Raw genomic sequence first — 24,362 nt, 5'->3', positions numbered from 1 at the left:
TGAGGTGGGCAGATTGTTTGGACGAAGGGAGGCAAGATGGCACAGTTCCGGGTTCTTCACCATCAACTTTCCCGTGCCTGGGAAAGACACAGGTCAACTGAGCAGGCGCAACCCGACCTCCCACGGAGAAAAACCGGAACCCGCCTAGCCACGCCTACCGCCCAGCCCCCGACCTGCCTACCTCCCGCCCACTGCCCACCCACTCCCAGGCCCAGGACATAAAAGCCGCTCCCCGAGGGGCTCCGCGGGCACTTCCTCAGCCCCCACTCCTGTGGTTACTGCAGGAACTCCGCCTGAGAGCTCCACCAGGCGACTCTCTCAGCCTCCTTTGCCAGAGGCCGGCAGACCTCACCCTCCACACCGTCTTCCCTGAAGCTAGGTGACCAAAAAAAATAAATGTGCAGTTTTGCTCCTAGCCTTGCCTACTCACTGGTCCTTTAATACTCCCCCTGGTGAGCCTGGAAAGCAAAACAGTTTCCTGGAAAGCAAATCAGTTTCTTAGAAAGCAAATCACAGATCACCTGAGGGCAGGAGTTCGAAACCAGCCTGGCCAATTTGGCAAAACCCTGTCTCTACTAAAAATATAAAAATTAGCTGGGTGTGGTGGTGGATGCCTGTAATCCCAGCTACTTGGGAGGCTAAGGCAGGAGAATTGCTTGAACCTGGGAGGCAGAGGCTGCAGTGAGCTGAGATTGTGCCATTGCACTTCAGCCTGGGCAACAAACAGAGACTCCATCTCAAAAAAAAAGAAAGGAAAAGAAAAAGTTCTTTCTATACTATTCTTGCTATACTTTATGCAAATAATGAGGCCAAATATAGTAAAACTAAAACATTTTACAAATAAATTAGTGTTACTATGATTTGTCTTTGGTATAAATGAGAGACTAAAGAAAGAAAAATTGTGGGGGCTAGGCACGGTGGCTCAAGCCTGTAATCCCAGCACTCTGGGAGGCTGAGGCGGGCAGATCACGAGGTCAGGAGATCGAGACCATCCTCGCTAACGTGGTGAAACCCCATCTTTACTAAAAGTGCAAAAAATTAGCCAGGCGAGGTGGTGGGTGCCTGTAGTCTCAGCTACTCGGGAGGCTGAGGCAGGAGAATGGCGTGAACCTGGGAGGCGGAGCTTGCAGTGAGCCCAGATAGTGCCACTGCCCTCCAGCCTGGGAGACAGAGCAAGACTCCATCTCAAAAAAAAAAAAAGAAAGAAAAATTGCATTTCAGAAAAAACACTATAGTACACCTGTTATTAGACTCTAGCCCTGCCAATTGTTTTTGAGTTTTTGTTATTTGACTTCAATTTAGACCAAATACTAAATAGTTTTGTCTCTACAAGTTTCCAAACTGATGCTTCCATTTTTCTTGGTTAGACTCACTAAAGATTACAATTGTGCTTTTTCTTCAAGCCCTGCAAACTGAAGTTAAGCAATATAAACTTCAGGAAAAGTCACCAGAGCAACACATACAACAGCTAGGAAGGGAAAATAAAATACTAAGACCCCAAATTCTCTAAGTCAAAGGGAAAAGTCAAGCTGGGACCCAAGTCACATAAAATGGCCTCCTACTTTTTTCTCTAAATAGATAGCTACAAAGACAAAAGGCTATATACCATCTTCATAGTTTGCTCACAAGGAAATTTCTTGTGGACCTTAATATCTTTACCCTAAAATAGTTCTGCTGAATTTCACCCTAACAATGTAAATTAACAACTTATCTTCATGGGAACTGGACAAAGGACAGAACTGAAAGATATCCTTCCACCCACCTAAACCTAAAATGTACCCAATGTACCCCTGAACCTAAAATAAAAGTTAAAAAAATTGATTAGATTCAGATGCATCTTTATCCACTCCTTTATTTTCAACCCTTTTTATCATTTTACTTTGTCTTCAAAATATCATAGAGTTTGAAGCTGTAATTTCTTTCTTTATCTTTTAAGAGATGAAGTATTACTCTGTCACCCATGCTGGAGTGCAGTGGCATGATTATAACTTATTAAAACCTTAAACGCCTGAGCTCAAGCAATCTCCTGTCTCAGCCTTCTGAGTAGCTGGGACTACAGGTGTGTGACACCATACCTTGCTGTAGTTTACTTAATCTATTAATGCAATTGTACTTATCTTTTCACAGGGTAGTTCAATACACTGAATGACTGTACAAGTGTGAAAAGTGGCATCCCCCTTGTCCAGTTTCTATAAGGTACAATTATACCTGAATAATTTTAGTTTCATGTCTCATCTTTTAGTTCTCACCACTAAACTAATGAATTATCCGGTTGTAGAGTTTGAGGGGGATCTGCACGTAAAAAGTTTGGCCCCTCACATTCCACCCTCTTTTGTTAAGCCAGCTCCTCCTGGAAAACTGTGCTATGCTTGCTTCTCCATGTCCCACGCTTCATAGACACACAGCCTCACTTGAGGAAACGTGAGGTTGTGTAACTCTTCCTGAGGCTGGACGGATAAATGCAATTTTGCCGTTCAGTGTCAAGAGGTCCATTTTTGGTGTTAGCATTAGGCTCATCTTCCAATTTAGTTTATTGTGTGTGTGATTTTCCTGTATCCCTTATTTCCAACCCTTCAATTCAAGATAACCATCCACAGTTGGTTATTTTATTACTAAGTTGATTATTCTGTTGTTTACCTTTTTACATAATTTTTATCAATATGTATCTACATATTGTGTTTTTGTTAATTTTATAAAATAAAACTGTGTTCTGTGAAGGGAAATTAAACTTTGGGACCCCAAATTCATTTAGTCAGAGGGAAAAGTTAAGCTGGGAACTGGGTCACACAAACCTGCCTCCCGCTTTTGGTTCCTAAATAAGATGGCTACAAGATGAAAAGCTACATACCTCTCCCATATTTTGCCCAAGAGGAAATTCCTGGTGAGCTGTTAAAACTTCACCATGGCAATGCAAATTGATAGCTTATCTTTACATGTGCAGTCACCCTGCTCACAAGACACAAATGCATATCTGATTGTTCCCCTACCCCATTTTGTCTGTGTTATCTTACGTAAAATGCAGATTCCCCACATTTTTCCTCTGCCCCTTTGGTTTATGTGAAAACTATGAGCTTCTCAATATCCCACCCTTTCCCCTTTAAATTTGGAGCCCTCAAAATCATCATCAGAGAAAGGCATAGACCTGTATCTTGGGCATGTCCTTAACTTTGGTAAATAAACCTCCTAAAATGATTAAGACTTGTCATTTTCCTCAAATGACCGTTCTATGTAGTCTTTTAAACTTTTTCTCTGAATATTATGTTGCTATAATGCAGCCATGATTTTGAGTAATGTTGTAGTTTATTCTGATTTTTGTAAAATATTCCGTTCTGTGAATATAACATGTTCCTTTCTATCTGCTCCCCTGTTGTTAGACTTTTAGTTCCTTCCTCCTCAGCAAATTTTTGTTACTGTGAACAGTACATATGTAGACATTCTCTTCCATGTTTCCTTGTGTATGTGTAAGAATTTCCTTTGGGTATAGACCTAAGAATGGAATCAGTGGATTATGAGATATTCCTAAACTTGTTTACTCTATCTTTCCATTTTAACAGGAAAGTTCTTACTTCTCAGTCTTATTCTTTGTAGACTACCATTGAATAAAGGCCTCAATCAACCATCCATACCTACTGCAGATTCTTCTAGATGCTGATGTATGTGGAACCCAGAATTTCTATTCTTGGCACCCATATAAGCAAATTTTATTTGTTCTGCATTATGCTTTAGTCTTCTTGATATAGCACTTTAAAAAATCATTTTCATACAAATTTATATGGTTTCTGCAAATATAAATTAACTATCTCTTGCAACTGTTTTGATATGTAAGCAATGACACCCAAATTCAGATTTCATTGTTGTCCCTTAGGGGTATCCTAGTATCTGCCTCTAGTTAAGGGTTTAGAATTAGTTATACTGGCTATGAGACTTCTGTTAAACTGACATTCTTTTAGGAGCTGTCTCAGTAAGAGCTTTCTAGTATCTTCAAACAAAAAAAAGGACTCACCTACTCAGACAGAAAGTCTGTTTTTTAAAGGAAGCTTAGAGAGATTTGTGGGATTCAAGATTATTATATTTATAAAGATCTACCCAAATTTACCCATTTGATTTCAGAGTCCCATTACTTGCTAATCAATCCCATTGCTTGTATATAAAAAATATGGTAAAGGTGAATTCACCATATATACATACATATATATATATATATATATAAAATTTAGAGACAGAGTCTCAGTATATTCTCTAGGTTGGCGTTAAACTTGTTTCAAGCAATCCTCCTCTGGCCTCAGCCTTTTGAGTAGATGGGACAACAGGTATGTGCCACCCTGCTTGGCTCTTCACCTTATATTCTGTTTTTTTTTTTTTTTTTTTTTTTTTTTGGAGACAGAGTCTCACTCTGTCACCCAGGCTAGAGTGCAGTGGTGCAATCTCGACTCACTGCAACCTCTGCCTCCCAGGTTCAAGCAATTCTCCTGCCTCAGCCTCCTGAGTAGCTGGGACTATAGGCACAGGCGGCCATGCCTGGCTAATTTTTTGCTTTTTAGTAGAGACGGGGTTTCACCGCATTGCCCAGGCTGGTCTCGAACTCCTGAGCTCAGGCAATCTGCTCACCTCAGCCTCCCATAGTGGTGCAGTGGTGCAGCTCACCATAGCCTCCAACTTCAGTCTGGATGCACTTCAGTCTAGGTGACAGAGCAAGACTCTGTCAAAAACAAAACAACAAACAACAAAACAAACAAAATTTTACATTGATTTATTAAAATAACATAAGCTATTGTTGGCTATACATTTTTCTTTATATCACTAATTTCAGGAACAAGAAAGTAATGGGTGAGACTCACATTGCCCAACTTGTGGTAGCATTTTAGGTAATTAGTCTAGAAACTACAGAAATGAAAAAAAAAACCCACCAAAATGTATTTATTTATTTATTTAGAGATGGAATTTCAGTCTTGTTGCCCAGGCTGGAGTGCAATGGTGCGATCTTGGCTCACTGAAACCTCTACCTCCCGGGTTCAAGCAATTCTCCTGCCTCAGCCTCCCGAGTAGCTAGGATTACAGGCACCCACCACCACACCTGGCTAATTTTTTGTATTTTTAGTAGAGACGAGGTTTCACCATGTTGGCTAGGCTGGTCTCGAACTCCTGACCCCAGGTGATCCACCCCTCTCGGCCTCCTAAAGTGCTGGGATTATAGGCGTGAGATACTGTACCCGGCCCCAAATTTATTTTTTGCTTATTTATTTTTTATTTATCTTAACTTTTTTTAGAGATAGGTTTTCTCTCTGTTGCCCAGGGTGAAATGCAGTAGCCTGATTATAGCTTGTTGCAGCCTCAAACTCCTGGGCTTATGTGATCCTCCCATTTCAGCCTCCTGAGTAGCTGGCATTACAGGCAAGAGCTGAGTTGCTGCCCCTGTCAAAATGCCTTGAAACAATTATTCCTGGGTATGGGTGAGAGGGATATGGTTGAAGGCTCTTGATCAAGTCTCTCTGAGCCTGATAAATTTTGCATACCTTACATTCCTCAGGCTACTCTGAGCCACTTTTCTTTCTTACCCTTAATACCCATCTGATTGTGGTCAAATCCATTGTTCTCACTCATTTTAGAAGCAGAATACCTCTGTAGATGATGAAAAAAACCTGATCTCTACCTTCTTAAATTCAGTGTGTAGACTCTGTCACTTTTTTTTTTTTTTTTGAGACGGAGCCTTGCTTTGTCGCCCAGGCTAGAGTGCAGTGGCACAATCTAGGCTCACTGCAAGCTCCGCCTCCTGGGTTCACGCCATTCTCCTGCCTCAGCCTCCTGAGTAGCGGGGACTAGAGTCACCCGCCACCCACGCCTGGCTAATTTTTTGTATTTTTTAGTAGAGACGGGATTTCACTGTGTTAGCCAGGATGGTCTCGATCTCCTGACCTTGTGATCCGCCCGCCTCAGCCTCCCAAAGTGCTGGGATTACAGGCATTGAGCCACCGTGCCGAGCCCCAGCCTGTCACTTAAACTGACAAGACAGATTAACAGTAGAAAAATTTTATTTTGCATACATAATGAGGCTTCACAAAAGAGAAGTGAAAACCCAAGTAGGAGTTTAAGGCTGGGGGCTTATATACCATTTAACAAGGGGTGATACATTGTGAAGAGAATCGAATAGTCAAAGGAAAAGGGAGCTTTGGGATTATCAGGGGAGGGAGTAAACAGTGGGAAGGTGATTAGGAAATGTCTGGCGAGTAAGGTTTGTTATGCAGTCTCAAGTTCTCTCTGGTGATAATACATGTCCTCAGACAAGTATTGTGGGGGAAAGAAAAGAGAGATCAGACTGTTACTGTGTCTGTGTAGAAAAAGGAAGACATAAGACACTCCACTTTGATCTGTACCAAGAAAAATTCTTCTGCCTTGAGATGCTGTTTTCTGTAACCCTAGCCCCAATCCTGTGCTTGCAGAAACATGTGCTGTATTGACTCAAGATTTAATGGATTTAGGGCTGTGCAGGATGTGCCTTGGTAAAAATGTTTGCAGGCAGTATGCTTGGTAAAAGTCATCACCGTTCTCCAGTCTCAAGTACCCAGGGACACAATGCACTGCGGAAGGCCACAGAGACCTCTGCCCAAGAAAGCTTGGGTATTGTCCAAGGTTTCCCCCCAACTGAGACAGCCTGAGATATGGCCTCGTGGGAACGGAAAGACCTCCATTCCCCAGCCCAACACCCATAAAGGGTCTGTGCTGAGGAGGATTAGTAAAAGAGGAAGGCCTCTTTGCAGCTGAGATAAGAGGAAGGCATCTGTCTCCTGCTCATCCCTGGGAATGGAATGTCTCGGTGTAAAATCCAATCATATATTCTATTTACTGAGATAGGAGAAAACTGCCTTATGGCTGGAGGTGAGACATGCTGGTGGCAATACTGCTCCTTAATGCACTGAGATGTTTGTGTAAAGTCAAACATAAATCTGGCCTACGTGCACATTCAGGCACAGCACCTTTCCTTAAACTTATTTATGACACGGAGTCCTTTGCTCCCGTTTTCCTGCTGACCATCTCCCCACCATTACCCTATAGTCCTGCCACATCCCCCTCACCAAGATAGTAGAGATAGTGATCAATAAATACTGAGGGAACACAGAGACCAGTGCTGGTGCAGGTCCTCACTTGCTGAGTGCCGGTCCCCTGGGTCCACTTTTCTCCTCTATACTTTGTGTCTTATTTCTTTTCTCAGTCTCTCATCTCCACCTTGCGAGAAATACCCACAGGTGTGGAGGGGCAGGCCCCCTTCAAGTATTAGAGTAGAAAAGTTTCCTTCTCTTCCAGGTAGCGAAGAGGTGGAAGCCTTTAAAAATGGAGATTTTTTTTACAAAAGCAAAATGTATGCCCTGCTTTTTGGCAGGAAAGGGAGGTCAGAGAGATCTTCATATGTCTGCTATTTCTAATTTCTTTTTTCTTTATCTTTTTTTTTTGAGATGGAGTCTTACTCCCATCACGCAGGCTGGAGTGCAATGGTGCGATCTCGGCTCACTGCAACCTCTATCTCCTGACTTCAAGCGATTCTCTTTCCTCAGCCTCCTGATTAGCTGGGATTACAGGTGTGCCCCACCATGCCTGGCTAATTTTTTTTTTTTTTAATAGAAATGGGGTTTTGCCATGTTGACCACGCTGGTCTCAAACTCCTGACCTCAGGTGATCCACCTGTCTCAGTTTCCCAAAGTACTAGGATTACAGGTGTGAGCCACTGCACCATGCCTGCTATTTCTAATTTTTCAACTGCTCAAAATAATCTAATATGCTAAAATAAAATATGCTAAAGTGGCATATATTGGGATGGCACATTCTGATCCCCTTTACATCTCAAACTAACTCTGATAGAGATTCTAGCCCTCCCTAGGCTCATTAGAAAAGAAGTTCTAGACACATTAGAAACATCTCAGTCATTTAAAATTCTCCAGCCTAGGAAGGTTCAAGTTAAGCCTTCCAAACAATTGGAGTTCACTGTGGCCTACCATCTGTAACTTTTTCATGCCATACACTCGTTTCTGATGGACACATCTAGTTCTGTCTTAAAATACAAGACAATACTGAAGACACACAAACCTATACACCCAACTTAGACTCTGATACTCCATGGTTGGATTTCTTTTTATTCACTGAACAGCTCTTTCGGAAGCCCTCAGACAACCCTAAATCAAGCCTGCCTCTCTTTAGGGATTCCTTATCTTGGTTAATGATATCTAGAAAAATAATTTGTTTAACACAAGTAAGAAACTAGGACACAGTTTTATCTTTTCTTGTTTCCTTTCTTACTTACTTTCTTTCTGTCTCCCTTCCCTTCCTCCTTAACTATAACACTAACTCTAATTATATCCATGTGAATACTTCAGGCTATATTACTTATTGCCATCTACATATGTACTCCGTTTTCTGGGAGAAGTTGTATCTTTGCTTTCACTTTTCTCAGCAGAAGTTCCCTGGGTATGTCTATCCAGAAAGACCCTCTCTGTGTTCCCCACATTTTCTGGTAAAGAAGAGACTCTCACAAGGCCTCTTAGTGGTTTGAAATAGCACCATAACATTCATGGATTCGGCATACACTGTGTAATTGGAGCTCTGCTTTCACAAGGCCAGGTTCATACTTGAAAGATTCTCCCTGGGGCCTGAAAGCTTGAAGGGATGAGTAACTCCTCCCAACCCTGAAGATCGAGAAAGAGGCCGTCGTGTACTACATAGCAGTCATGTTAGACTGGGACACTTCCTGTTTACAGAGGACTATAAAGCCCCTGTCCCGTCTTCACTTGGGGCTGATCCCATTTTAGGCCTCAGCCCACCTGCACCCACATGCTCATTAAAACAGCATGTTGCTCCACACCACCTCATGCTGTCTGTTGGTGTGCTCTCGGGGTTCAAACCAATACAAGAACCTTACATCTGGTGCCAAAACCCCGGAGAGGCTCTGTGGACCTACCCCTCCACCCTGGAGAACAGGGCACAGCAGCAGGACAAACGAAGCTCCTCAGCCTCCAGTCGCCTCTCTGGGCATGCACATTGGTCACTGATCTCGCCTATTGGTAAGTTTCCCTGGGAGCCCAGTTAACAAGGGAAAAGCTGCATGGCCTCTCTTTCCTACAGTCCGAAAATCCAACGTTGGTCCAAAAGGCTCCAGCATGTGCCAGGTACTGGCTGATCATCTGATCATCTGGCCTTAGGGAGACGCCTCTAAGCCATTTGATCCCGTTCCAGGAATGAAAAACGCAGCGGTAACGATCGCTCCTTTTATCGTCTCCCTCTGGCCATCCAGGATGGTCTCCTTTTTCGCTGTTCTTCTGAGTCTACCCTCTGTTATGGGAAACTCCCGGTCCTCCATTCCAAAAAACAGCCCTCTACGCTGCCTCATAAAAAGCCTGCAAACCTTAGGCCTCAGGCAAAATATCCACCCTAAGTGCCTTGTCTTTTTTTGCAATTCAGTCTGGCAACACATACGAATTGGATAATGGGTCCAAATGGCCCGCAAATGGAACATTCAACTTTACAATTTTAACTGACTTATGCAATTATTGCCAATGACTAGACAAATGGGAAGAAATTGCTTATGTCCAGGCCTTTTTACACTCAGATCACAACTCGACCTCTGCAATTCTTGCTCACCTGTTCAAATCCTTCTCCTCCATTCTCACCGCCCTGATTGCCTTTCTCCTCCCAACCCCACCTCTTTTTCCTTGTTAGATCCAGCACACTGCTGTCCACCCCTCCCAGCCCCTACCTCTTCCTCTCAGCCGTCTTCTTTAGCCCAAGCCTCCTCGTTGTCTTCCCAGCCACCATCTTCCTAGCCGCCATCTTCCCAGTCAGCAGTATCCACTTCTTTTCCTACACCGTCCCCTCCTCAGGACAATTCTAGTATTTCCCGTACCCATTCTCCTCCCCACTGCCCTCTCCTGAGGCTTGTAAACCCATCCCACCACCTTACGCCCCTATCTATCCTCCACTGCCTGTTAACCCCCCTCTCCCCTTCAAACACTCAGCAGGAACCACTTCCAGGTTCTTCCTGCTCTCCCGTCCACATTCCACACTCGTTCAGGTGCCATGTTTGGCCCATGTCCCACCCTTACTTCAGTGCCTGTGCTAGAGTGCCCCCTTCAGGAAGTAGCAGGAACTGAAGGTATTGTTAGAGTTCACGTTCCCTTCTCCCTCACAGAATCTCTCTCAAATTAGCAAAAGACTCGGTTCATTTCCAGAAGACCTGACCTCTTATATTCGGGAGTTTCAGTACCTTTATCCAGTCTTAGGAACTAATCTGGCATGACCTCTACATTGTCCTCTCTTCCACCCTCACCCCAGACGACCGGGACCATATCTGGACCCTAGCTCAGGTGCATGCTGATGCAATTCATCACCAAGTTCCTGCCCAGCCTACTGGCACACAGGCAGTACCCAACCAGGACCCCCACTGGGATTATCAAGACAGGGCCTCTGGACACCGCCATTGAGACCACATGATTGTGTGTCTCGTTGCAGGACTCAAAAAGGGTGCCCATTAAGTGATAAACTATGAAAAACTTTCAGAAATCACCCAAGATCCTGATGAAAAAACAGCCCTTTTTCTCTCTCGTTTAACTGAAGCCATAAGAAAATATACCAACTTAGACCCAACAAACCCAGAAGGAACCACTATTTTAAACCTTCGGTTCATCTCCCAATCCACCCCCAATATTTGGCGCAAGCTTCAGAAGTTTAACAACAGCCCTCAAACCCCACAATGAGACCTTCTTAATTTAACCTTCAAAATCTTTAACAATCGTGATGAGGAAAGTAAATGGCAAAAACACGCAGAGTTTCAAATGCTTGCCTCCGCCATCAGGGGCCCTGCGGGCCCACAGGGCCACACCTCCACACAGAAGCTTCCTAGCAATCCAGCTCCACCTGGCACCTGTTTCAAGTATGGCAATGAAGGCCACTGGTCCAGACAATGCCCAAACCCAGGTAAGCCCACCAGGCCATGCCCTCTCTCCGGAGGACCCCATTGGAAGTTGGACTGTGAGCGGCCCCTGCAAGGACCACCTCCATGCCGTCCTGAGCCAGCCAAAACCTCCTACTCAGATCTCATAGGCCTTGCTGCTGAAGACTGAGGGTGCCCTGGAACGGACGCCCTGGCAACTACCATCGCTTCGTCCAAGACAAGGGTAACCCTGATGGTGGCAGGTAGGCCAGTATTTTTTTTTTTTTTTAATTAATACCAGGCAACCTACTCTGCTTTACCTAATTTTTCAGGACCCACCCAGTCCTCCCAAGTTTCTGTTGTGGGAATTGACGGACAAGTCTCCAAACCCCGAGCCACCCCTCCACTCTTCTGCTCCCTGCACACCTTTTCCTTCACTCACTATTTTTTAGTCCTGCTCTCATGCCCAACTTCATTCATAGGCAGAGACATCCTTTCAAAGCTCCACACTATTCTCTACTTCCACATTCCCCATAGTACCCAGTATATAAACCCAGACCCTCTGGGGCATCTAACTTTCTTCTACTCCTCCAACTTCCCACCTTAAAACATGCAACTTTTCCTTATCCCCCATCCGTAGTTAACCCCACTGTTTAGGATACTTCCACACCCTCAGTCGCAGAATGCCACACCCCCATCTGCTTTACCCTTAAAGAGCCCACCCAGTTACTATCGCAGAAGCAGTATCCCATCCTCCAAGCAGTTCTCATAGGCTATCATTTCTCACCTCCTCGTCAGTCACCTACTCCACCCAACAAACTCCTCTTTTAACATACCTGTTCTACCTGTTAAAAAGCCAGATGGAACTTACCGCTTAGTCTAGGACCTCAGGCTTGTTAACCAAGCTGTACGCCCAGTATGTTCAGTAGTTCCTAACCTGTATACTTTACTTTCTGCAATTCCCTCCAATACCACTCATTTTTCTGTTTTAAACCTAAAGAATGCTTTTTCTTCACAATTCCCTTACATCGATTTCCCAAACTTCTGCCTTTACGTGGGAAAACCCCAACACCCACCTTTCACGTCAGCTCACCTGGTGCATACTACCTCAAGGTGTCAGAGACAGCCCCCACCTTTTTGGACCGGACCTTGCTAGTGACCCCTCTACCTTATTCCTAAAACCATCCACTCTCCTTCAATGTGTTAATGATCTGCTCCTCTGTAGCCCCTCTCAAAGAGACTGCAACACCCATAACTATCTCTCTTTTAAACTTGGCAGAACAGGGGTATTGGGTCTCCCCTAAGAAAACACAAATATGCATCCCCTCAGTCACCTATCTAGGCCTCTTACTCCATGAACCTGAAGGCTCACAACTGACCACATATCCCTCCTCCAGTCCCTCCCACCTCCGCAAACTAAGCAAGAAATTCTCTCTTTTCTAGGATTAGGATATTTTAGGCTCTGGGTTCCCTCCTTCGCTCTACTTGCCAAACCGTTATACCAAGCCACTAAAGGCCCTCTCCATGAGCCTTCAAACCTGCGCAGTCTCTTACCTAACCTTTCCATCCACTCCAGAAGGCTCTCATTTCAGCCCCTGTCCTCACTCTCCCAGACCTCACCAAACCTTTCTCCCTCTATACCGATAAACGGCATGGAGTTGCACTAGGTGTTCTAACCCAGTCTAAGGGACCCACCCTCCAGGTTGTCGCCTACCTCTCCAAACAGCTCAAAGCCACAGTTCTCAGATGGTCTGCCTGCCTCCAAGCACTGGCGGCAGCTGCTGTCTTCACCCTTGAAAGCCTGAAACTATCTCTCCATGCCAACATAACAGTTTATTCAACCCATAACATCAAAGACATGCTAGCTCACTGCAGTGTACTAAGTCTCATCTCTGCCCCACGGCTCCTTCAACTGTATGCTCTATTCATAGAAACCGCCCAAATCACCATGCTAACCAGCTCCCGTCTAAACATGGGCACGTTCTTACTTGAAGCTACAACTGCCCAAGACCCTGTATACTTCTGTGTGAACACTGTTCAAACCTTTCTTATACTTTTTCCAAACCTAACAGACCAATCCCTTCCAGGTGCCTCCTTTACTTGGTTTGTAGATGGTGCTCTTTCCTACATCAAGGATGCTGGCATGCTGGCTAAGTTATAGTGTCAACTCTCCACACTACTGAAGCCAATCCGATCCTCCTAGGCACCACGTCCCAAAAAGCTGAACTCATTGCCCTCACTTGAGCTCTCACTCTAGCAGCCAGACAACATATCAACATATAGTCAAATTCTCATTATGCATTCCCCATAGTACACTCACACTTGTCCATCTGGAAAGAATGGGGTTTCCTAACTGCAAAAAACACTCCTGTCATAAATGGCTCTCTCATCAGCAAACTCCTTCAAGCTGCCAGGCTCCCACAGAAACTTGCCATCATTCACTGCAGGGGCCACCAAACCCCAGACAATCCTGTATCAGCTGGAAATGCACTAGCAGATCAGGTAGCCAAACAAGTAGCCTTACAACCCGTGCAAGGCCAGTTTCCGTCCCTGTCCTTGTTCTCTCCTCTCTACTCCTCAGAAGAAAAGGAGGACTTCTGAGCCCAAAACCTTCAAAAGCAAGGATCATGGTATATCGAGGAAGGGCACTTCGTTCTTCCTCATACTCAAAGCCTTCCTCACCTCCAAAGCCTCCACAACTCTTTTCATGTTGGTTACAAACCTCTCTTGCAACTTCTCCACCCTATTCTCACTTGTCCTCACCTCTCCAGCCGTGTTCGAGAAATTACCCAGTCCTGCTCTATCTGCCACTCAGTGTCACCCCAAGGCTCCCTCCAGCCACTGCCTTTTCCTACCCACCAAGCCTGGGGCCAGGTACCCGGGGAAGATTGGCAAGTAGACTTCACTCACATGCTGCCCGATAACAGCTCCGCTATCTTCTAGTCTTTGTCTGTACTTTCTCCAGGTAGGTAGAAGCTTTCCCAACAACTTCAGAAGGTGCAAATATCGTCGCACAAACTCTCATCATGCATATAATTCCCCGTTTCAGACTCCCAACATCCATCCAGTCCAATAACAGGCCTGCCTTCATCAGTCAAATTACCCAAGGCATCTCTACATCCTTAAGAATAAAGTAGGTTCTCCACACACCCTACAGGCATCAATCTTCAGGTAAAGTTGAAAAAATTAACTCTATCCTTAAAGCCCAACTCACCAAGCTGGCTCTAGAAACCCACCAGTCGTGGACAAAAAAAAATCTCTCTTTCACCCTCATGAGACTCTGCACAACACCAAAAGCACTCTCTTTTTATAGTCCCTTTAAATTAATCATTTATGGCCAAACTTTTGTCCTAGGGTCGCCACCCTTACCAGACTCTGAGCCACTCAGGAATTACCTCCCCTCCTTAATCCAGACACGGTCTTTCATTCGTGAAGCAGTAAATGAGGCCATGCCTCTCCCTATCGACACCTCCTTGTCCTCTCAACTGTCTTGCAGGCACAGACGTGTTTATCTGCCAACCCGACCCTCACCAAAAGCTACAACTGAAGTGGACAGACCCCTACACCATGACACTCAGCAAGCCAATTGCAGTTAAGAGTCCAAGGATTCCCTGACTGGTTCCATCGCACCAGGGTCAAGTCACCCCCAAGGCTACTCCTCCCTCCAAAACATTAACAGCGGGCAACATCCTCAGAGTCCCTGTCTGTGTATGATAACTTAAACAGAGAAAAACAATCCTTAAAGGTAGGAGGAAGCCAAAGATGGCAAGAGGACGAATGGCCTCTGCAACAGATCATCGAATATTACAGTCCTGCCACTTGCTCATGGGGTTATCACACTCCCATATATATGCTAAATAGAATAATTTAGGCTACAGGCAGTTCTAGAGATAATCACTAACCAAACCGCCTCAGCCCTGGAAATGCTCATGCAACAACAAAGCAAATGTACACAGCAATTATCAAAACAGGCCAGCACTAGACTACTCATTAGCAGAAGAGGGTGGGGTCTGTGGTAGGTTTAATATCTCTAATTGCTGTCTTAACATAGATGATAATGGAAAAGCGGTTCTAGAAATCACTTCAAACATCAGAAAAGTAGCCCATGTACCAGTCCAAACCTGGAAGGGATGGGACTCAACAAACCTTCTAGGAGGGTGGTTCTCTAATTTAGGAGGATTTAAAATGCTGGTAAGGACAGTAATCTGACAGCTGACTCCATCTTGCTTCTAACCTGACAAGCCAACTCTTGGCTCGTTCCTGGGCATAGGTCAAGCTAACTATGGGAGAAATTTAGCTTATAGTTTAATCTTAAAACAAGGAACATAATAACCCTTTCCCCAAACTCTCCCATGTAGTTCAGGAACCGAAGAAACCATCTTTGTAATACTAATGAAAGTACACAATACTAGAATTTTGGGAAGTGCCTAAATTCTGCTAATACCTATGCATAGTTAAATGATAACAAGTCACGGTTTACTACTCAGGAGTCACATAAGGGTAGTCACAAGATTTGTAACTTCCCTAATTGCTACTATAGATAACATTGCCATTGTAAAACCTAAGACTGGTGTGTGAGATATTTTTGAGACTTTGCATTTCCATTGGAACAATTGACACCCAGACCAGTGATCCCTACCCAGGAACTGACTCCGTGCACAAAGACAGCTTCAACACCCTATGGATTCATCCCCAACCCAACCAATCAGTAGTCTCCATCCCCTAGCCCCATGCTTACCAAACTATCCTTAAAAAATCCTGTCTTAAGAATTCTCAGAGAGATGGATTTGAGAATGAACTCCTGTTCTTCCACTTGGCCAGCCCTGCAATTATTAAACTCTTTCTTTGCTGCAAAAAGCCACTGCTCTCAGTGCATTGGCTTTTGTGGACAATGGGCAAGATGAAACCTTTGGGCGATTACACCCACCCTACACAAAAAAACATTCTCTAAAAACTGTTATATCTATTATCTGTTCTTCTAAAGGACCATTTATCTTCTAAAAAATCATTTGTGGCCAGTATGGTGGCTCACGCCTGTAATCCCAGCACTTTGGGAGGCTGAGGTGGGTGGATCACAAGGTCAGGAGATTGAGACCATCCTGGCTAACATGGTGAAACCCTGTCTCTATTAAAAATACAAAAAAATTAGCCGGGTGTGGTGGCGGGTGCCTGTAGTTCCAGCTACTCGGGAGGCTGAGGCAGGAGAATGGCGTCAACCCAGGAGGCAGAGCTTGCAGTGAGCCGAGATCACGCCACTGCACTCTAGCCTGGGTGACAGAGCAAGACTCCATCTCAAAAAAAAGAAAAAAAAATCATTTGTATTTCCTTAAGTGCTCCTCTGCCCTGCCCCATCTCCTTAATGACATAGGATTTTTCTCAGCCACGTTGCCAGCCAGAGGCCTCTGGCTGGTGATGCCCTACCCAGGCCTTACTGGAGCCCACGCTAACCACAGGAGATGCCCCATCTACTCGGCTCACGGGGCTGTGCCTGGCATGCCCTCTGGTGCAGATACTGTGGCCACCGCAACCGTGCACTCAGCCCCTGGCAGGAGGGGTATATGAGCTAGTGAGTGTGGGGTTCCGCTGGTTGCTCCACGCACCAGGCATGTTGCAAGTGACTCCTATGGTGGACTCTGGCATCCAGATGAGGGGAATGTGATGGCACCCAAACAGGCATGTCCGTGACTCCAAAGCCCCAGAGTTGGTGTTACAACATGCGAATAGGTTTCAGTCCTGCCCTCTGCAGCCCGAAATATGTCAGTGTGTTAACAGCTCTGTCAGTCCTGTGGTCTCGCTCTGGCCTACAGCTCCAGGGCTGGCTTGGCCCAACAGCTGCTTCCCATGTTACAGCCTTCTTTGTACCCGCATTAGGTGGGTCCCAAGTTCTTGTCCTGCATTCAAGAAGAATGAGGTTACGCTGACAATCAAAAAGTGAGGAGGGCAGAGAAGAGTTTTATTGAGCCACAAAACAGCTCTCAGTGGAGAAGGGATTCAAGGGTGGTCCCCCACCAGAAGTTGGGTGGTCTCTCTCCCAATGTGGCTGGGTCCGGGGCTTTTATAGGCTCAGAATGGGGGAGTGTGTGCTGATTGGTTTGTGCATATGCAAAAAAGGCTAAAACAAAGGCACCACTCAAAGGTGGGCACAACTGTGTAAAAAACCAATTAGGGAAGGGCAGGTATATGTGAAATAGGTTAAGTGTGGGGATCAATCAGAGGAAAGTGCACTAGGTGAAGTGTGTGGATCAATCAGAGGGAAGTGCACTAAATGGGAAGAGAGATTCTTAATCCAGTCCGTGGATTTATTGGAGACTTGTAGCTTGGCTTTCATGCTTTAAACTGTCTTTGCTTTGAAGGTGGGGTTTCACCAGGGACCCACCCTTGTCTCCCTAGGATTTGTCTGCCTCTTGCCACTATCATTAAGATGGTATATAAAGTCTCAAATTTCACCACACTTTTGGATATTCGGTTCTTTCTATGATGCCTCCATGCACATTAGATTAAAAATTTAAAAACTTGGCCTGGCGCGGTGGCTCATGCCTATAATCCCAGCACTTTGGGAGGCCGAGGCGGGTGGATCACAAGGTCAGGAGATTGAGACCATCCTGGCTAACACAGTGAAACTCCGTCTCTGCTAAAAAATACAAAAAATTAGCCGGGTGCGGTGGCAGGTGCCTGTAGTCCAAGCTACTCGGCAGGCTGAGGCAGGAGAATGGCGTGAACCTGGGAGGTGGGAGCTTGCAGTGAGCTGAGATGGTGCCAGTGCACTCCACCTGGGAGACAGAGCAAGACTCTGTCTCAAAAAAAAAAAAAAAAATTAAAAAAACTTTTATGCCTTTTCTCCTGTTAATCTGTCTGTTGTCAGATGAATTCACAGCACTCCCTGCCCAGCCACTGAATCTAAGAAGGTGGGGAAAAAGTATTTCCTCATCTGTGCTGGAAAGCATGAATGTGGATTCTTGCTTTTCTAATCTATGACTTGAATAGCTTCTGTGCAACATCCTGACTTCCCACACAATTCACCTGTGCATACCACTTCTGTGTAAAGACTACCTTTGTTTTGTTTTGTTTTTGAGACGGGGTCTCACTCTATCACGCAGGCTGGAGTGCAGTGGCAGTGATCTTGACTCACTGCAAGCTCTGCCTCCCGGGTTCACGCCATTCTCCTGCCTCAGCCTCCCGAGTAGCTGGGACTACAGGCACCCCGCCACCATGCCCAGCTAATTTTTCGTATTTTTAGTAGAGATGGGGTTTCACTATGTTAGTCAGGATGGTCTCGATTTCCTGACCTCGTGATCCACCCACCTCGGCCTTCCAAAGTGCTGGTATTACAGGTATGAGCCACTGTGCCTGGCCGGATTTTTTTTTTGAACGTTTAAAAATGTTTCTATTTTGTGCCACCTTCCTTTAGTCAATAATAACCCAAGTTTTGTTATTATTAGTATATTGGTTTAGCTAGGTTTATCTTGATAAAATTTTACAAAAATATACTTTGCGGCTGGGCACTGTGACTCATGCCTGTAATTCTAGCACTTTGAGAGGCTGAAGCAGGCAGATCACTTGAGGTCAGGACTTTGAGACCAGCCTGGCCAACAGGGAGAAATCCTGTCTCTACTAAAAATACAAAAATTAGCCAGGTGTGATGGTGTGCACCTGTAATCCCAGCTTCTCGGAGCTGAGGCAGGAGAATAACTTGAACCGGGGAGGTGGAGGTTGCAGTGAGCCGAGATCATACCACTGCACTCCATCCTGGGGAACAGAGCGAGACTCTGTCTCAAAAAAAAAAAACAATGCTTTTCTTTATTCTTTGTTTCTTCAACTATTTGAAAAACAATGAAAGAAAATATTAAAGGCTGGACATCATTTGCGATTTGTGTCCCACAGTTTGCAATCCAGATTTGACCTGGTGCCTAGAACCTGCATATACCTGACATTGCCACCCAGCACCCAACTCTACCACATCTGTATTAGTCCATTCTCGCACTGCTATGAAGAAATATCCAAAACTGGGTAATTTATAAAGAAAGAAGGTTTAACTGACTCACAGCTCTGCATGGCCTCAGGAAACTCACAATCATGGTGGAAGGCACCTCTTCAGAGGGGCGCAGGAGAATGTGTGCCAGTAGGGGAAAATGCCAATTATGAAACTATCAGATCTTGGAGACACACTCATTATCACAAGAACAGCATGGGGAAAACCACCCCCCATGATTCAGTTATTTCCACCTGGTATCACCCTTGACACGTGGGGATTATTACAATTCAAAGTGAGAGCTGGGTGGGGACATGGAGCCAAACAATATCAGCATCTCTCCTGATTTTCCAAATGCAAATGTCTTAGAGTCTCTAGCTGAGGAATATACAGTTCCTGACTTGCCCTTTCTCTGACCACCCCACAAAAAACACCATATTGGAATCAGACTGAATCTGAATGCCGGAAGTAGAACGCCCCTTCCTTTAGGGAAGTGAGCTCCATAACTCCTCTCCACATTCCTAAACTGGAAGGGTGATCCCTTCCCTCCAGAAGTGCTGATCCCAGCATTTTTGCTAAAATAGGAAGCTAGGGTAGAAACGGAGAGAGAGGAATGGTTGGTGGGATATTTTGTTTTTTCAAAGACTCTGCACAGTATCTTCAATTAGATAAAGTGGCTGTAACTTTTCTTCTATTGACACTGCCCTCTTTCCTTTATTCTACTGCCTGCAAAAGAAGGCAATTGAAGAAGCCTCAAGTACCAGGGCAGGTTTTGGCTAGCTGAAGAAAGGGTAGGGTATAGAGGGGAAGACTGGAGGTGACCATCTCGAGAGTGGGTGAGAAGTGAGAGCCCAAAATGGGTCTTCTTACCTCTGGTGCATTTTGTGCTCTTCTCTGGTCTGACATCCGCCCAGATTCATCCAGAAAAAGATGGAAATGATTTGAACAGGATAAGCTAGGGTGAGGATTAGACATGATGAGTTCAGCTGGAGACACTCATGGTAGAGTCTGGAGGTCTCTTTGGGGGATCACTTCCAAAAGTGCAGATTTTTAGAGAAACGAGAAAGGTTCTGGAAAGGGATGTTTTCCTTCTGCTCAATGGCAGTTTCAGGCTTCCTATAAAAAAGGAGTTTGTAGCGTCAGCATATTTGACAAATGGGGGAGAGGGAAGATTCAAGAGCTTGAAATTGCACTGCACTTCCCAAAGATGGAGAAGACATCAGGGATGAACTTCAAAGGTCAAAGGTGATAGAAATGGAACTGCCCTTTGAGGATTTCAAGGGGAGGGGAAACAGAGGCCTCACCATCAATCCACGCGTCCTGTGCTAGAGTCTTGCGGTTCTTATTTCCTCTACCCTCTTCCAACGATTATTCCCATATATCAAGGCCATCTGACAGAGTTAACCATCAGAATTAAATAGCAGTTCCCACAGTGTTCCACCCCCTGGAGAGGTACCTAGCTGCTGGGGCATGCCTGAAGCCTGGGTCAGGCGGCATTGTGTCTTTCACTCTCCACTGAGGTCTTGGACTGAGAGCTTCAAATTCCAAAGGGATGAGGTGTCGGCTTCCCCTTAGGAGTCTGGAGGGCTCTGACCAAGGAGAAGGGCGGAGCCCAGCCACTGGAAGGTTTGTTTCTTGCAGTGGAAGATGGCTGGCAACCCGGATGGCTTTTACTTTGTTTCCAGGGCCAGCCTAATCCGCCCGATTCTCGATCCCTATACTGCCTCCTTTTCCCATGCACATCGCAAGGGGTCGGTTGCTGTGGCCCTCGGTATGACTTCGGTATGAAAAATAAAGGTCTTCTTAAGCGGGAGAGGATTGATTTGAGGACGGAGGGTGGGAGTAGTGCCGGCAGCACTTTGTCCTAGTGGCAACGGGTGGGCAGTTATCAGTTGCAGCCCGCTCCTTTCTCAGTGCCCACGGTTTCTCATTGACAGTGCAGCTCGTTTCTCAGAGCCGGCGGATGTTGACCGACAGCACCACGGAGCCAGAAGCAGTTACTTGTCCTGGTAGGTCATTTCCCAATTGCCGAAGTTTACTAGGTTCCAGTCCCTCTGGTTTCTGGAATCTGTTGGTCCCAAGCGAAACACCAATAGGTAAACCCAGCCGGCAGTTTCCGGTTAGCACTTTCGCTATTTGAAGACATTAGGAAGTTACGCGGTGGCTCCGCGCTCGTCCTTTCTCCATCCGAGGCCCATGTCCTAAAGTCGGTGTCAGGGTGGCAGTACCGAGCGTTTTGTTGGCTCTTTCGCCAATAGCGCCGAGCGGGGTGGGGGGGGGGGGGGGGGGGTTTCTGTCACAGCACTTGTTGCACCGAATTTCTCGGTCGCAGAACCTCTCTTTTCCGAGGGTCGACATTTTCTCCGTGACAACACAGTTGGTTGCGCCAAAACGGATGTTGTCCTTGGGAACTCCTCCGGCTGGCGTCACTCGCAGAGTCCCGGCACCGCCATTTCGCGGAGCCGAGTTCTCTTGGTCGCGGCACAGCTTGTTCCTCGGTGCCTCCATTTTCTCGGTGGCGGCAGCGCTCTGGTAGCTGATCTGAGGGACTTCGAGTCGCAGCCAGTTGCGCAGAGTCTGGCGTTCCCGGGCGGCGGCGGCGCTGGGCAGGGGAGCCCGCCGCTCTTCTGAGCCAAGTGGCAGAGGAGCTGCGCGGGCGCCGTCTCTTCACAGCGCCGCGAGCGGCGTCCCACGGGTTCTGGTTTAGCCTCCAGAACCCACTCCCCTGGCGGCTCCGCTCGCGTCTCTGTCGCAGGCTCCTGCGGTTTCGCGCGTCGTTGGCTTCTTGGTTCTCGCAAGTTTCGATTTCGCGGTGCCTGCGATTTGTACCTCTTGTCCAAATCAATAAGCCAAAATGTGATTTCTCAGCCTAAGCAAGTCCCAGTTTAGGGCAAACACCGGTCTAGCCCTGGCTGCGATTTCTTGGTCCTAGAAGTCACTGTTTAGCTGTAGCAAGGCAGACTTAACTGTGGGATGGTGATTTCTTTTTCTTTGGTTCTTTTTCTTTTTCTTTCTTGATACGGGGTCCGGCTCTGTCGCCCAGGCTGGTGTGCAGTGCCGCGATCTCGGCTCACTGCAACCTCCGCCTCCCGGGCTGAAGCGATCCGCCCACCCCAGCCTCTGGACTAGCTGGGACCACAGGCACGCGCCACCACGCCCGGGTAATTTTTAGTATTTTTCCTAGAGACGGAGTTTCGCCATGTTGCCTGGGCTGGTCTCAAACTCCTGATTTCTTAGTCTGATCAAGTCAGAGTTTAGCTATTTCTTACCGTAGCAAGTTGAGATTTATTCTAGTTTGCGATTTCTAGTCATAACAATTCTGACTTTAACCATGCCTACATAATTTTAGTAGTAGCAAGTTTCTCTTTCGTAATAGGAACCCCGATTATCGCCACGCGTGCGGTTTATAACTCCTGTATTAATCTGGGTACTGGAGAATGCAATTTAAAAAATTTAGCAGTGTCTGGAATTTTTTATCATACCAAGTTAGAATTCGCAATACTCTCGCCCTGGCTATACTGGTGATTTTTCACTCATGTAGAAGTTGGGGTACGTAGGTTACAGGTAATTTTTGATGTCGCAAATACCGGTTTAACCATGGCTGTTCTTAATCCGAGGAAACTTCGGATAGGCGCAAGAGGCATGGGTTTAGTGTTAACAAATATAATGGTAGGATCGCACCATTCGACACTGTTTGCAGTTTCTTTGTAGGATTCTTTGTATGTATACTCAAAAAAAATTTTTTTTGGTGTATCTTGTTCTGGGAGCGAGGTTATTGGTGTATTTTGTTTTCATTTCTATTTGCTTTTAAAAATTTAATTATTTTAAATTTAAATGTTACGGTATTTTTTTTTTCGTACGCACTGTCTTCCCCAGTAGAATAAATGTGGCGTATTTCTTCTACTGATTTTCAGTGTCACATCTCACGTTCTTTCTAACTTGCCTTCGCCCGTGAGCACTGGAGGCGAGCTGGTGCCGGATCGGCTCTGCTCTTATACCGAGCCAGCGGTTTCGCATTCGCACTTTCGCCACTAGGGGCGACTCAGTGTTTTCTCGGTTGCTGCACTCTTGGTAGCGCTAAACAGAAGAACGTTCCTCGGTCAGAAGACTCGGAAGTTCTTTGTGGTTTCGCTTTCTGTGTCCTAGCACGGCTACTTTCCCCCCGGCTGGCGGTCTCACTATCTCAGCACCGTAATTGGGCGAGACTTTGCTGGCAGGGCTTGGCCTTGGTTTTTCTGTCACAGGCGTATTTCACTGGGTAGACGCTTTCTCGGTGGAAGCACCCTACAACCTTCCAACCCCTGATATTTCTCAGAGACGAGTTTTATTATTAGCAATACCTTAACTGCGCCAAAAATAAAGTGTGCCGCAGGGTACACCGCTGGTTATTCAGTATCGACACTTGATCTTGATGCACGATTTTGGCTCTTCAGCTAAGCTAAGTCCAGGTTGTTGTGTTTTTTGTTTGTTTTGCTTTTTTTTTCTTTTTTTTGAGACGGAGTCTCGCTCTGTCGCCCAGGCTGGAGTGCATGGCGCCATCTCTGCTCACTGCAACCTCCGCCTGTCAGGTTCAAGCGATTCTCCTGTCTCAGCTTCCCGAGTAGCTGGGATTACAGGCACAAGCCACCACTACCGGCTAATTTTTGTATTTTTCGTAGAGACGGGGTTTCACCATGTTGGCCAGGCTGGTCTTGAACTCCTGACCTCAGGCAATCCACCCACCTCGGCCTCCCAAAGTGCTGGAATTACAGGCGTGAGCCATCGCGCCTGGCCAAGTTTGGGTTTTTGTTTCACCATGAGGAAGAAATGCAGACATCGAAGAGTGAGTGGAGTAGAATTTACAAAGCGACAAGGAGAGCTCACAGCAAAAAGAGGGGTCCTGAGAGCAGGTTTCCGGTTGCCCCCTTCATATTTGAATACAAAGGCTTTTATATAAAAGCTGATGGAGCTGGGTTCCCTGTTTGTATAAGGCGCAAATTCCTGGTGGCTCCACCCCCATTCCCCCAGTGCATATGAGGGCATATTTAGGCCAGGCCCCTGTGCAAGTTTTTATTCCGGAGGTTCTGTGGGGACCCTTCCCTTACTGTGTGCGCGCATATGCAAGCAAGCTGGCTAACTCCTTTTCCTGTGTCTCAGTACCCCTGGTTCCTCAGACTGGAACTTTCTCAGTTGCAGCACCGCTCACTTGTCCAAGCCGGATTGATCTCCGTGGCAGCACCACTGGTGGGTCCAGCCCGCAGTTTCTCCTAAACATTTTCGCTAGTTTCCGGGTCCTAGCACTGCTAGTGGTACCATAGAAGCTCTTCATGGATCGTGAACTTGCAGGATGTTTGCCATCTCCATCCCACGCTGCCTCCCTAGCTTCAGCTGAGGGCCAAAAGGAACAGACTCCTGCAAAGGAACAACTTCGAGGTTTGGATATTTAGGAGCCACGTTTATAGGGGCTTTTCTTTTAAAAGAAACACAACCGGCCTTTAGAAG

At 46.0% G+C, this 24,362-nt stretch overlaps 1 protein-coding gene and 1 long non-coding RNA gene across 2 annotated transcripts in view; both read right to left on the bottom strand.

Annotated features, from left to right (window-relative positions):
* The window catches only part of LOC111545478, a 39,714-nt gene extending 19,263 nt beyond the window's left edge, over positions 1 to 20,451 (bottom strand). Inside the window, exons 1-3 of the long non-coding RNA XR_002732479.1 lie at positions 20,338 to 20,451; positions 19,752 to 19,836; positions 4,645 to 4,699 (exon numbers count right to left, since the gene is read on the bottom strand). This is a non-coding gene — a long non-coding RNA (uncharacterized LOC111545478). The remainder of the gene's footprint in view (positions 1 to 4,644; positions 4,700 to 19,751; positions 19,837 to 20,337) is intronic.
* Positions 18,924 to 21,903, bottom strand: LOC111545477. The gene has a single exon (XM_023216448.1). The coding sequence runs from the start codon at positions 21,387 to 21,389 to the stop codon at positions 21,027 to 21,029; it is 363 nt and encodes a 120-aa protein (XP_023072216.1). The 5' UTR covers positions 21,390 to 21,903; the 3' UTR covers positions 18,924 to 21,026.
* Positions 21,904 to 24,362: the final 2,459 nt, after the last annotated feature.

Source organism: Piliocolobus tephrosceles, chromosome 4 (genome assembly GCF_002776525.5).
Source record: "Piliocolobus tephrosceles isolate RC106 chromosome 4, ASM277652v3, whole genome shotgun sequence".
NCBI classification, from domain to species: domain Eukaryota; kingdom Metazoa; phylum Chordata; class Mammalia; order Primates; family Cercopithecidae; genus Piliocolobus; species Piliocolobus tephrosceles.
This window is presented reverse-complemented; position numbering and strand designations above follow the sequence as displayed.